Genomic DNA, 13371 nt, shown 5'->3' with positions numbered 1-13371 from the left:
AGTTCAAATATTTGTTCCACTGGCAGAATATTTATCTTATAATTTGTCATTTTCCATCAACATTAAAGAATTATTGACTTAAAACAAGCTCCTATATGATGGTGAAAAGTTTCTTGTAAGTTATTTTTTTCTTATTTCAAGTGTGATAAGATGTTTGCACAAACACTAAACTTTTGAAAGATTTCGCGTTGTTGCGGCATAAGCAAGCGCATGGAAGAAGGCACTCTTCCATCCAAAACGTGATAGAAAATGTACACTGGACATCACCCAGAGTATGTTATTTCTATGCCAAAACATGGTGGTGGCTGCATTTTGCTGAGGGGAGAACTTTGCTCCTGGAAGAAAACCTGTTACAGGCTCCACCTTCACCTTCCAACATGACAATGACCTTTTGTTAAAATGGCCTATTCAAAGTCCAAATATAAACATAAGACTTGAAACTGTAATTGTGCCGATAGCTGGTTCTACAAGCTAATGACTCAGGGGTGCATTCCTCATTTTTCAGGTTTCTTTAATTGTGAAACCTAATCTTCCATGTAAAACTGTGATTTATAACTGTAACTCATGGTATGTTTATGTAAACCATGACTCTTCCTCTTGAGAAAACCATTGAGGAAAAAGTAAGATAAGCATCTTATTACCTAGAGAATTAATGTCTTCTCCTGATAATGGAAGAAATTATCTTACTATTGTGAGAAACCTGTCGTTGTTATTTCATAATTACATAAATATCTCGTTATATTGAAAAAAATAGACTGCAACTGTTCTCAACTTCTGTAGCAATGCCCCACTTCACAGCTATTAAATAAAATCCCAAACAGACAAAAACACTCTCCAATTTACGGTTTCATAAGTATGATTTCTTCCACTTTATGCAGTTTGAACTTTATGTGTCACGACAATTTCGTCCGAACTCAGTCTGAAGAGGCTGCGGTCGCGTAATCACTGCGTGTGATTGAAGCCTGTTCCACTCACCTTCTTGTGGCTCTTCAGGACCGATGGAGTGACAAAGGCCTTCTCGCACAGGTCGCACTTGTACTTCTTGTGGCCGTCGTGGACCACCTGGATGTGGACGTTCAGCGTGTCCTTCCTCTTAAAGGTGGCGTCGCACTGGTCACATTTGAATGTCCTCTCACCTGCAGCGAGGACAGGGAGCCCGCTTTAGAGGGAGCTGCTTTGTGTGAGCTATTGTTGTCGCCTCTCTACACCAAAACAGCGAGCGGGAACCCAATTTCACCACTGTGTGGGCAGAGAAAACTATAAACAGAGGGGTTTTTCAGCTTCACACAATGGTTTTTCAGAACGGTCTGGCTGTGCTTTGCTCTTTTGTTATTCTCTTACTGAAAACATACCCTGTTTTAATAGTTCTTCTGCTGAAAAGAAGTGAAAAAGGCCGTAGTCAGACAGCATGCAGACAACCTGAGCAGCTCCCGGCGCGGAGCCCGATGTCTGCCTCGGCTCTCTGCCTCTGCACAACAGCCTCTATTGTTGGGGAGTCCGTGTTTCCATTATATGGAGATCATTCAATTTCCACAGCCTTCTTTGGATGGAGGCTGGCGAGCGGTTTCAAGCCCGGTGATGGTCAGTTCAATAAGACAGAACACAACTTGGAAACCGAGGTTTGGCGTGTTTTCAATCAGCCGGAGACGTTCGCCTGCCGGTGATAAATGTCAACAGCGGATCGCGGGCAGATTCTATTAATATGCAGAGCCGGGCTTTTTGCTGAATCTCAAGCTATGCATGTTTCCACACGCACGCACACGCATCCCAGTAATACACACATGCATACTTACAATGAGTTATTCTCAAAGCCTGGAAGTAGTAAAAACACAGGTGGTGTAGAAAAAAAAAAAAAAAAGAAAATCATCTTATGCAAGACATGCATGTTCTGAGGATGTATGTTCAGGAATTTGTCCAAGATTGAAACTGGACTGGATGACATGATCACAAGTTTCTTCTGTCATGCCTAAAGGGGCAGGAGTGTGTATTTTGCAGCCATATAGTAACATTTTACTGAACAATCAAGTACACAATGTCACTTTAAAATTGGGCCACTGTCTCCTTAAGAAACTCCTGCTCTTTCTGAAGCTCCGCCCTCAGCACGACATCATATCAACGCATCAATACAGTACAAAGTGTCCATCATATACAAAGCGGCTGCAGCAACGTGTTGCTTCAGTGATTTTTCTGTTCTTTTTGCTTCGCAACATAAATGTTAAAAAACTCCCATGTCTGCTCGACACACTGGAGCGGATATGTTCCAGTTATAACTCGTCTGGAGTTGATACTTTTAATAACTTGATCTATGCACGATTTTAAATAACGTGACTTCTTTTTTGGCTGTATATACCTCGCTATGACTTTGGTACCTGTCTCCAATAAGTGATTAAAATAAAGTTCATGTAGCACACTTTTTTTTAGTTTTAATTCTGCTTCAGTGTAACCACTGTAGAAAAAAATTAATTATTGCTTGAGGATGCAGAAAAGCAAGTTGCAATCCTGATCAATATCTTTCTCATTTAACCTTTGCAAATACCAAAAAGGGTTTAGGTCACGGAGTAAGTTGTTACAGTTACCCTTTAGTAAGGCTATAGAGTGAAGGCGCTATGAAAGAATCATTTGTTTTAGTTTCATTATTGAAAACAGCAGATTTTTCTTCATAAGGAGACACTCTTTGCTTTCCTCTGTACTAGTGGAAATAAATGTAGGTGGATACTCTTCCTATTTGAAGCACTTATGCATCGGTGGAAGGAGGGAGCCATCAGAGTCGATACACATCATTTGTCTGAACAGCAGGGCTGTGCACAGCAGTGTAAACGCACAAAGCAAACCTCCAGGATAGATTAATAGTTCCAGGTGAATAAGTTTGGGAGGGCGAAAGTTTAGGGCAGAATAATGGAAATGCTCCTATAGAAAATAGATTAATAATGTAATTCTCCCTCCCACAGTGCGGTGAAATCTGCTAGTATGCTGCCTGCCACCTGGGACAGCAGCAGGAAATGCCTCCAGTTTTACAATCTCCTTTGTTATCTGGTTCTGTGAGAGAAATGGAGCTGCATCCTGCCAAGCCTCAGCCACAGAGTGTGTCAGCCTGACGATCTCTGAGAGAGAGGACACATGTTGTTAATCAGCCACAGGGACGAGCTGATAACTCATAACAATATGGGAAATATGGAAAGAACTATAAAACCCACAAGCCGACTAGATTCAGTGGGAAGGACAAAATCAAGGCAGAATTCATCGTGTCTGTCTGTCTGCAGTGTCCATCTATCCAATAATACAAATATCCATCCATCTGTCACCCTGCCAACACTCTTGAGCTCATTCTCATTTTTAGTTGACAAAAGTCAATTCAAGTAAAGAGCATTCACACTAATATATTTAAGTTTTTTTTTTGTCTTATTGAAAGGTCTACAACAAATAAGCACTTTGTACCAAGGAGAAGCCTAAACAATGACGTACAGTGAGATTATGCTTCTTTTAAGAGAGGATGCAACAAATTCTTTCCCTCAGTACAGTTTGCATTCAGACGCAATTACATGCCTCATTACTCTGAAAATACACTCAAGAATTTTGCAGCTGCAGCCTTTATGGGCCTGGTATTGATGGTACCATTTGCTGGCTACTGTTTGCTAAAGCTGGTTCATTTAAAGACAGCATAACATCTATTTTTTTTTAACCTAGTTACTTATCATAGATTTTGGGCAGCCTTTCATTTTTTTAAACATGTCACTGCAGCTTTTTTTACGGATTTGTTTGACAGGAAAGAGGGTAATGACAGAGAGGGGAGACGTGCGGCAAATATCGCCAGGCCAGGAGTCGAACCTGCGACCATCGGCTCGAGGACTGAGACCTCAATACATGGGTTGTGCATTGCCCCTGCACCACCACAGTTCTAAAGAAAAACAGAAAATAAGATAATGTCATACTACAGTGGCAGACTCCTCCTTCAAATCAGCCATTTTAATACTTTCCGCTTTTAACTGCAGACAAAAATGCATAATTGATGATGTTGCAACAGGACTCCAGTAAACATGGCATTGAGAAGGAAAAAGTAGAAGATCCCTTAAAGTGCTTTATTGATTTTTTTTTCCTCATCCTTTTGTTCTTTTTGGTATTTCTGCAGAGAGCAGAACTTAAAACTGGTTCGGTCTTAGAATTACTTACTCTTTGCTGCATCTGAGCGAATCGACTCTTGTCAGATGCAGGGGCACAAACTGCAGCAAACATGGAGATCAGCAACAAGCAATTATAAAGTTTCAACTTCCCATACTGTAAATTTCCCCCCGTTCTTTGATTCACAACTGAAAAAACAGCAACTATTAACATTAAAAAGAAGATGAGCAACTGTCTGAAATCTTCCAGCAAGTATTGATGTGATTGCAGACCGCTGCTTGCAGAACCAGTTAGACTTAACAGGACTCTGAAAATGCTGATCAGCATTGCAAACAGCTTGCAGAAAAACTGATTAATGCTTAGAAAACCAGCAGATAGTCAATGAATTTTTCACATTTGATCAACTTATAACCACAAACTTTAGCTTCATTTTTATTGAGATTTTATACCGAAGCTCAACATAAAGTAGTTTGAGACACTTTGAGACTCATGAATGCAAAACTTGATTAGGGGAACCTGAGAGGAATTTAATCCAAGTCCCATGAAGCTTTGTTAGAAAACATTAGTGACCAAACAGCTTAATTAAGACCAATAAACACAGTAGAGAAGTCAATGAGACGTATGTGGAAAACATTATAAGAGTTGGGTCATAAGACTACAACAACAGCTTTGAGCATCTCACAGCATTCTTCAATCTATCATCACAGATTCACAGCTCTGGTGGGAGAAACTGTTGACAGGACAAATCACGGTGGATCAGTGGTGAGAAGAAAGATTGGGCTCACAGAAAGTATTAGTCGAAGGTGGAAGGTCACCTGGCTGTATGACCCTAAACATACAACCAGAGCTACAATGAGAACAGAGGCAGCCAAGTTTCCAAAACTGAGAATCACAGACTTTCTAAATCTGCCTTTGCCTAATTAGGGAGTGCAAAGTTGGTTGAGGTTTGTGGCTGCAAAATGTGAAAAAAAAAATGCAACTTTTGCAAGGAATTGTGAATGAGCAAGCATTCTTTGAAGAACATGGTCCGTACTTACTGTTGTGGATGAGAAGGTGGCGCTGCAGAGAGAAGGGGGTGCGGAACAGCGCCTTACACTCCTCGCACTGAAAGGGCCTTTCCTCGGAGTGGGTCTGCAGGGAAGAGTCGGGCAGAGTCAGCGTTTCTCATAATGAGCAAGCTGAGCCTCCTCTGCCTCAGCTTGGCCTTTAAGACGGCTTCATAAACTGATTTTAATGGATCGTACATAATACCAGCACCCAATTAGGTCTGGTGATGAAGACGAGTGGTTTAAAGTGATTCTTGTGCAAAAAGCTTCTGTTTCACCTGACCATGCCCGCACCGCTCCGTCCATCCATCCACTCCCCTATCAATCTGAATGACACCTTAATCCCTAAAGTAAACACGAGAAACCCGGAGGGCTGGAAAGGTCCAGAGACCCCACAGATAACAACCACCGATGAGACCCTGATTGATTACAGCCTTGCTAATGAGTAACTTTGAAGTGACAGAATATCTCCCCAAAGAAAACAATGAATCTATAAAGAGAAGACCTCCTACTCTAACTTAATTTGCTAAAAGGCAAACAATAGAGCTCTGATTCTGCGTTTGCTCACCTTCTTGTGATTCTTGTAGACGTTGCGGTGAGCGAACTCTTTTCCGCACAGCTTGCACTTATACGGTTTATCTTCGCTGTGGATGATCTTGTGAGCCGTGACCTGATCCAAACGCTTGAATGACCGACTGCAGATCTCACAGGTGTAGGGTCGCTTCTCTGAAGGACAGATTGATGCAAGTTCTGCTTAGTTAGCAGAAACAAAACTTAAGAAAATCCAAACTATGTTGTCTAAAAACCAAAGTCTTCTCATTGTTTGACATTCAATCAGAGTAAATGTTTCCTGTGTTAGGCCAGTTGGGATTTCTAAAATCATTTCTAGCTGCTAAATTCTAGAACAGTGAGACATAGAATTTCTTCTATTGTTTCCTAGAAATCCAGAAGGTTATATCAAGCAAGCTGAACTTGCCAAGTGTAAATACTATGGGAACAAAAGCAAAAACGTGAAGATATGAATTGAAACAAGTCCTGTAAAATGAAGACATTATTCAAAAAGAAACGGGAAAGGCCTGATTATACCTTTGCAAAGGCACAGAGGGACAAAGACTCTATTTTTTGGAGACATGTCTGATGAAACTAGACTTGTAGTTTGGCCATAATGACCATCATTATACGCTGGAGGCAAAAGGAAAAACCCTACCAGTTTAAGAACTTTGAAGGAAAAGCTGTTGCAGCGTCATGTTGTGGGAGTTTGTACTTCACAAAAAATTTGGTATTCATAACGTTGGGATATTGAATCAACATCTGAAGTCATCAGCCAAGAGGTTAACGATTGGCGGATGACCCTCAGTGTCCACCCAAATTTATTACAAAGTGGTGGATGGAAAACACACTCAGTGTTTTGGAGTTACCATCACAAAGCACTAATCTCATCCCGTGGAAAAGGCAGCCTACAAACCTGGCTCAGATACACCAGTTCAGTCAGAGGTCTTTTGTGAGAGCCTAATACCAAAGTCATACCATTCAAAAAGGCAATGCCACCGAAAACTATCAGGTGACATGGTTAAACCTGTACGTAACAATGTAAAGTATTACAAATTCTCATTGTTCTGGCATTTAGCAAACAGAAAATAGTTGGAAAATCCCAACCGACTTTAAACAAAACACATTTACTCATGTAATGATCTGGTTTCCTCTGTGCTCATTTGATGGAGTGTTTTCTTACCAGAGTGTGTGATCATGTGGCGTTTGAGCTGGTTGGTTGAGATGAATTTTTTGTCACATGCATGACATTCAAATATTTCGTGAATCTACAATAAAAAAAAAAAAGAAATGACAATAAGTTTATGTTAAAGCCATGCAAATGTTTTTCTTTCTTTTTTTCCCCCCGTCTTTTAAAGCCAGGGCCGACGGGAGCTCGGGGGTATAATTCTGGGATGGTCAACTGTTGCAAAAATCTTGACTGTTTTCATTAGACTGATGTCCACACACAGAAAAGCAATTAAAGTGATGAAAAGTCTCAATCCTTTCATTGCTTCAGTGCATGCTTCCAATAATAGCGCTTTTAATAGTTCCCACAGCTACAATAGCATATGCTAATGCAACACAGCTCCTCTTGTCAGTGCTGCTTCTGCAGAAGCTTGTTCAGCTAAATGATGATAATGGAAGTCTTAAGCTGCTTTTCAGCTAAAGTGTCATTATGGAAAGTTTGATTGCATGAAAAATACTTCATGCTCGGGTGGAATTGATTGAAGTTGTGAGAACACGCCACGTTACGCAGTCATAAATGTGCCATCTTTATAATAACACTTTATGTTTTGGTAGGGAAGGGATTCTTTGGAGCGTTTCCACCTTCCAGGGGAAAAGTAATTTGTCAAGATCTGATTCGATGGTGACACAAATTCTGCCTCTCTGATGTTTGTGTTATGACAGGCAACAGATCGCTGTGTGTGCGTGTGTGTGTGTGTGAGACTCAATTTGAATTACTGCCTCGTTGTTTAATGGCTTGGCCTGCAAAACTGGTCGAGGTACAAACGGCATTCATGACAATCTAGATTCACATCTGGATTTACGTGAATAAAAATTTTTTGGAAGAAATCAATGAAACGCTTTCAAAAAGTATTAAAATTCTCTTACAAACTTGTTCCCCATGAAGTCATAACAACCACAAACTAGTTTGTTGGGATTTTCTGTGACAGATGATCATAAAGTATCATGTCATTTTGAAGTAGGAAAAACTGGTGCATGGTTTAAAATAAAAATAAAAACCCAAAAAAGAGTGTCAACCATTTAAAAGCAGCCAGGGTTCAACTCTAGCAGTACAGCTACTCTAAATAGAAATAATATATAATAATTTACATCAAAACATATCCATGTAATACAATGACCGAGTCACAGCCAAGAACTCAATCCAATCAGAATCCATAGCAAGACTAGAAAATTTGTGGCAGCAATGGCTCTCCAACTAATTTGTTGCAAGTTGGTTTGTAAGTGCAGAAAAAAGCCAGGAATAAGTGCATGAACCACTTTGTGTTGATCGGATCACAAAGAATCTCGATGAAATGAATCAAGGTTAGAGGCAGTGAATCTTGAAAAGACTCATTGGAAAAAACTGATGCATTTAACTTTATTTTAAGCTGTGTATGTAGTTTAAATATTGGAAAAAGAATGTCTTTCGCTCCTTTTTGAACTGCAGTAAAATTATCCTGTCATAACTTTGTCAAGTAGAAAAAGCTGTTATAGTTCTCCTAGAAAGTTCTTGCGTAAGACCAAACGTCAGTTTGACGAGGTCAACGTACTCCAATTGATTCATCAAAGTTTAATGGCGTTTCCTTAAGCTAATTATATATTTTACTGTCTCTGGGTTTGTTGGTGCAATAGGTTCAAAACACTTCAGCACGTCAGCGGTGAAATAGAGATCCTCTGTTTCAGTGGCCACACAGGAACATCTTACTCTTACTGTAAACACACAGAAGATTTGAAACAGGAGAGCTCCGAGTCGAAGATAGCTGAGGTAGATTAAACGACCCCCCCGAGGAGCAACCGTACTGTAAATCCCAGCTTCTTTAAATCTCACAGAGTGGCATCCGAAGATGAACAAGCCAACAGGGTTTTATAAAATCTCTGTAGCGCGATCTGAGTGATGGATTTTGACAACAGAAAATGACACTTCTCAAATACCACTGTTTTTAATGAAAGCTAAGCGATGACAGCCGCTGGGGCAAGTTGCCGGAGACGGCTAGGAAGCTCGTTTATAACACCAAACGTCTCTCAACGTGCAGCTTTGACCTGGCTGAAGAGCAGGCAGGATAACAACACGTCCAAAAGAAACTCCTCAAACATTTTTCATTTGGTTTTACAACGGATGTCATAGAAATTAAGAATAGACCGCAAAAATATTCATATTTCCATAAACTTTAATGTTCTCAAAAAATATTGCGAAAGACTAACAAAACGTAGTGAAAAGGAAGAAAAATGTTACAAGATCCTTTACAACTGAAAATATGAACAATGTGGCCAGAGAGTCCTAACAAGCTGTCGGCCATACTGATGGAGACTTCTGTTAAATACTGTAAATAAACTCATTTGTGAACACAAAAAGACTCAAGTCATGCTGTATATTTCACAGGCTCTCAGAACATGATGAACAATTCCTCTCATTACTACCTGTGCAGATGGTTTTTTGAACTGCTGAACTCTCAAATGTGCGTTCATCTTCACAGTGAGGTCATGTAAAATCATGTTCTGTGTAATATTTCAACGTAATTGCCGACAACTAATAAAGTCTGATCCCATAGTCAGTTCCCTGGAAACATGTGTTTTTTTATGCTATAGATCTAAACTGAGAGCATCAAAGCCATCAGATGTTCACTGTGGATCATAATTTTTCTTCTGCAGATGTGACTTTATTAATGCTGAAACAGCAGTGAAACGCCGACTCTGTAATGCGAGTATTTCTATTTACATGTTTTGAATTAGAGGAAATTACACAGAATGGTTTATCTTCAAGTATGTTCACGTGCATAAACTTTGGCGAGCCAATCCTCCATGTGTGAAATCGCTGAATGCACCACAACAACAATGGATCATGTGGATGCAGTTATTATTGAGGGAAGAAGACTCACATTTTGCATCTTTAAGCATTAGTGAGATGTTTATAAATAAATGGTTTTTCTACAAAATACTGCAACATGTTGAGGGTTTATTTAGGTGAGAGATTGAGACTTTCATCAGGCAACAAAGAGATATGGACATGTTGACAGATTAAAATTTCTACATTCTGTTGGGATTATATCCAAAGACAGGTGTTTACAGGTAGCCATGCTAACTGTGCTAATCAAGCTAATCAGAAAAATTAGATTGCAAAAAAAACTTGAACTCTGCCGTCACTTCATCATTGCTTGACAAAATTAGTAAAACTTTGTTTTACCACCTCTGTTCTCTCATACGCCCAGTGTGACATCACCCCTTCTTGTATGTTGAACGCTCTCACCAGAAATGCTATAAAGAAATGTTTTGAACACTTTTACAAAACTTACAGAAAGTGGAACTTGAATGGAGTTTGATTGGTGAATCTCTCTATTAATTTAAAACTAGTAGAGGTCTTTTCTTGTAGCTACTTGGACATTCACTTGGAGAATGATGGGACAACAAGCTAAAAGACTACACATTGGATCCCTGGTATTTGGAGATATTCGGGATTACGGAGGCCAGCAAATAGATAAAATCCGCAAATACTTCCTGTGATGCGCAGTCTTCCTAATTTCAATCACTTGGGATACAACCAATCAGCACCGAAGGAAAATTAATCGTGCTCCTGGATTGGCCACTTTGCAAACACCAGGCCATTCGGCCTATGTGTTTTAGCTTCCCGGGCTGCATTTTCTTTTCAATATTTTAGATATGCGCTACAAAAAATTTGAAACTAGGAAAATTTTTCGGGAATAATTCGGAGTTACATTCCAAAAATCTGAAATAGGTAAATCTGTGAATACAAAAGCACAAATAGGCAAGTGTTAAAAAAACAAGGCTACAGAACTGTGAACAACATTAACAAATATATGTAGTAAGTGCTGAATAAATTTACTTGTGATTCATTCCTTACAAATTAATGTTCCTTGGTTGATTAAGTGACCAGGTAGCAGTCAGTAAGCGTTTGACATCAACAGATGGTCTGAGCCTGAATCAGAGCTTTGTCAAGAACTCTGACTGAAGTATTACGCAAAAAGTACATTTTAGTATTATATTGTTTTGATACTGGTGATTAGAAGCCAAAAGCAGATGAGAGCCAGACGTTTGATGAAAGATGAGGATTAAATCAAAGTCGGGTGACAGAAAGCTGGACAGGAACAACAGAGGAATCATGAAACCAAAGAGCTGAAATTCTAGGCGGAGTGATTTCTGACATGGAAACCAGGTGACTACAATCAGCAAAATGAAAGTGAAAACCAGGCCAGAAATGCAAATAATTAAAAGTGCACCAGTCCGAAAAGGGGTAAATATGAAAACCAAATCTTCAAGGCATCAAAATAACGAAATCTCAGCTACATTTTAAAAGTTTTTCCTTCATTTTTATCACTAAACTCAATGCATTTAGTGGCCAAATGAGCAATTTACATCCTTACATAAGAGAAGAGCTGAACATGACACTGTCAAGTAAGGACTTGAGCTAAATGTTCTCAAATTTAACTTTGTGAAATAAATCAGATATTTTCAGAGGAAAGCATTGCTCTTGCGATGTTATAAATGTTATAACCGATTATTTAAAATGATTTATGTAATTGTACTAAAATTACAGCTGTGTGACTCAGAGGAATGCAGTCTGATGAGAACTTACCCAAACATGAGTGACCAAAAGCGTGAAACAAACCTAGGATGATATCCACAGTAACAAAAGCAAACATTTGTCTGCATAAAAACATAAATTGTGGGGGGGGAGGGATTATTTAAACAGCTGTGTTCAAATCTGCAATCCATCAATAAGAGGGAGAGAGGATCCTGACGCCAAGGTTAAAATCTTACGTCTGCCAACAGAGGCTCTTAAATTTCACAAGACCTGTTTGGATGAGCCAGTGAAAGAGGAACCAGCCCACTGCTCTGTGTCACCCAGCTTACATTTGCAACAAATTGATCATAAAGTGGGGGAACAAGTGATCACAGGAGCACATAAAGCGCTTCAGAACGTGAGATAAAGAGGTCAGAGTGCGTTGCAGACGGCGTACGGTGGATGGGGACGAGCGAGCTGGAAGAAACGGCTCCAAAGAGAGATCGCTGTAAAAACTGAGTAAATCCTCAGCAAATCCAAGCCTGTACTCTGTCAGGCTGCATGAAGAGCAGCGATACTTAACAGCTGTCACCGGTCCGGATATGTATTTAGATCTGGACTTAGACTAGGCCATTACACCACCAGACCATGCTTCCCTCCTCCCCCCCTCCCGTACTGCTCTGGTGTGGGTTTCGGGGTCGTTGTTGGGTCCCGGCCTCAAATCTTTCAGCAGTTTTTAACCGATTTTATTTCGGGAGAGCGATTTATTTAGCTCCACAGACTTTGCCCTGTCCGTGTTGAACAAACACATCCCCTCGACGATAAGCCACCATCACCCTGTTTCATAGTGAGGACGGTGTGTTCAGGTTAATCTGCAATTTTAGTTCCAGTCACTACCTTTTGGACCAAAAAGATAAATTTTAGGGCCCCTCTCCACAGTGGGGTGGTTTCTTTTTCACTCAAAACAATTGCATTCTTTTGGGGTAGGAATGAAAATATCCAACTTACAAGTAATTATCTTTTAATATTTTATTAGATTAAAATAAGTTCTAATTAATTAACTAGTAACGTCTGTTCAGACCTTCTTTCAGTGTGTTGGTTGGGCTGCGATCTGGAAAAGGGCGCTGCTGCGCATTTGTAAGGAGAGCCAGTTGATACAGAAACAAAGACAGCAGATCCGAACCAGAACGGGACAGAGAAACAGTCCAAACAGAGTTCAGTGCGGGATGCAAAATGCTCTTTATGCGGTTCTGTTTTGAAATGTAAACACTCGACAAAGTCCCAAAGTTTCATCTTAATAGCACTCGATCAATCAGGCCACAATGATGGAGCAGCGTCAACTTCTCAACCAAGAGTTACTGATGTGATACGAGGGCGAGGATGTGATGACAGGAGAGTGGAGGGGCATAACGCGGAAAAACTGGAACATTATGGGAAAAATGATACAATGAGAAAAATCAAGGTTGACTTTTGAGGGTTGCCGTGAGTTAAAAGGGAAGTTTTGACAATCCTTCAAGAGCAACCACAGACGTAACACCTCTGCTACTGGGGGATTAAGCGTTTCATTTTTTATTTTTCTACATTCAGTCACCTTCAAGATTCTTATTTTGCTATATTTTATAAACATCTCTTAAGTTTGATAATGTGAGATATAAATGAATGATTAATTTTCTATTTATTTAATCAGCATTTAACATAATTGACTTATAATTTAATAATCTTTTTTTTTTTATTTGTCACATTAGGGGTATCACCACAAAGACCACAAACCTGAATATGTTTGCAAGATGCTGTATTTGAGAATCCCTCACCTTTCTGTGCTCTTGAAGATTCAGAGAAGAGGAACATTTTCTGTTGCATATGGTGCAAGTGAGTTTTCGTCGTGCACTTCCTTAAAAACAAACAAACAAACAAGCATAAATGACAACAGTAGAGCCA

At 39.7% G+C, this 13371-nt stretch overlaps 1 protein-coding gene across 1 annotated transcript in view; it reads right to left on the bottom strand.

The window, feature by feature from the left end:
- prdm5 (PR domain containing 5) overlaps positions 1-13371 on the bottom strand; it is a 47489-nt gene that overhangs the window by 25953 nt on the left and 8165 nt on the right. The window contains exons 8-12 of the mRNA XM_055019954.1: positions 13245-13324; positions 6895-6979; positions 5731-5888; positions 5154-5247; positions 976-1136 (exon numbers count right to left, since the gene is read on the bottom strand). Of these exons, the coding sequence (XP_054875929.1) occupies positions 976-1136; positions 5154-5247; positions 5731-5888; positions 6895-6979; positions 13245-13324 (578 nt within the window). The remainder of the gene's footprint in view (positions 1-975; positions 1137-5153; positions 5248-5730; positions 5889-6894; positions 6980-13244; positions 13325-13371) is intronic.

The sequence above is a fragment of the Poeciliopsis prolifica genome, unplaced genomic scaffold (genome assembly GCF_027474105.1).
Source record: "Poeciliopsis prolifica strain line A6 unplaced genomic scaffold, Auburn_PproV2 SCAFFOLD002, whole genome shotgun sequence".
Classification (NCBI taxonomy): domain Eukaryota; kingdom Metazoa; phylum Chordata; class Actinopteri; order Cyprinodontiformes; family Poeciliidae; genus Poeciliopsis; species Poeciliopsis prolifica.
This window is presented reverse-complemented; position numbering and strand designations above follow the sequence as displayed.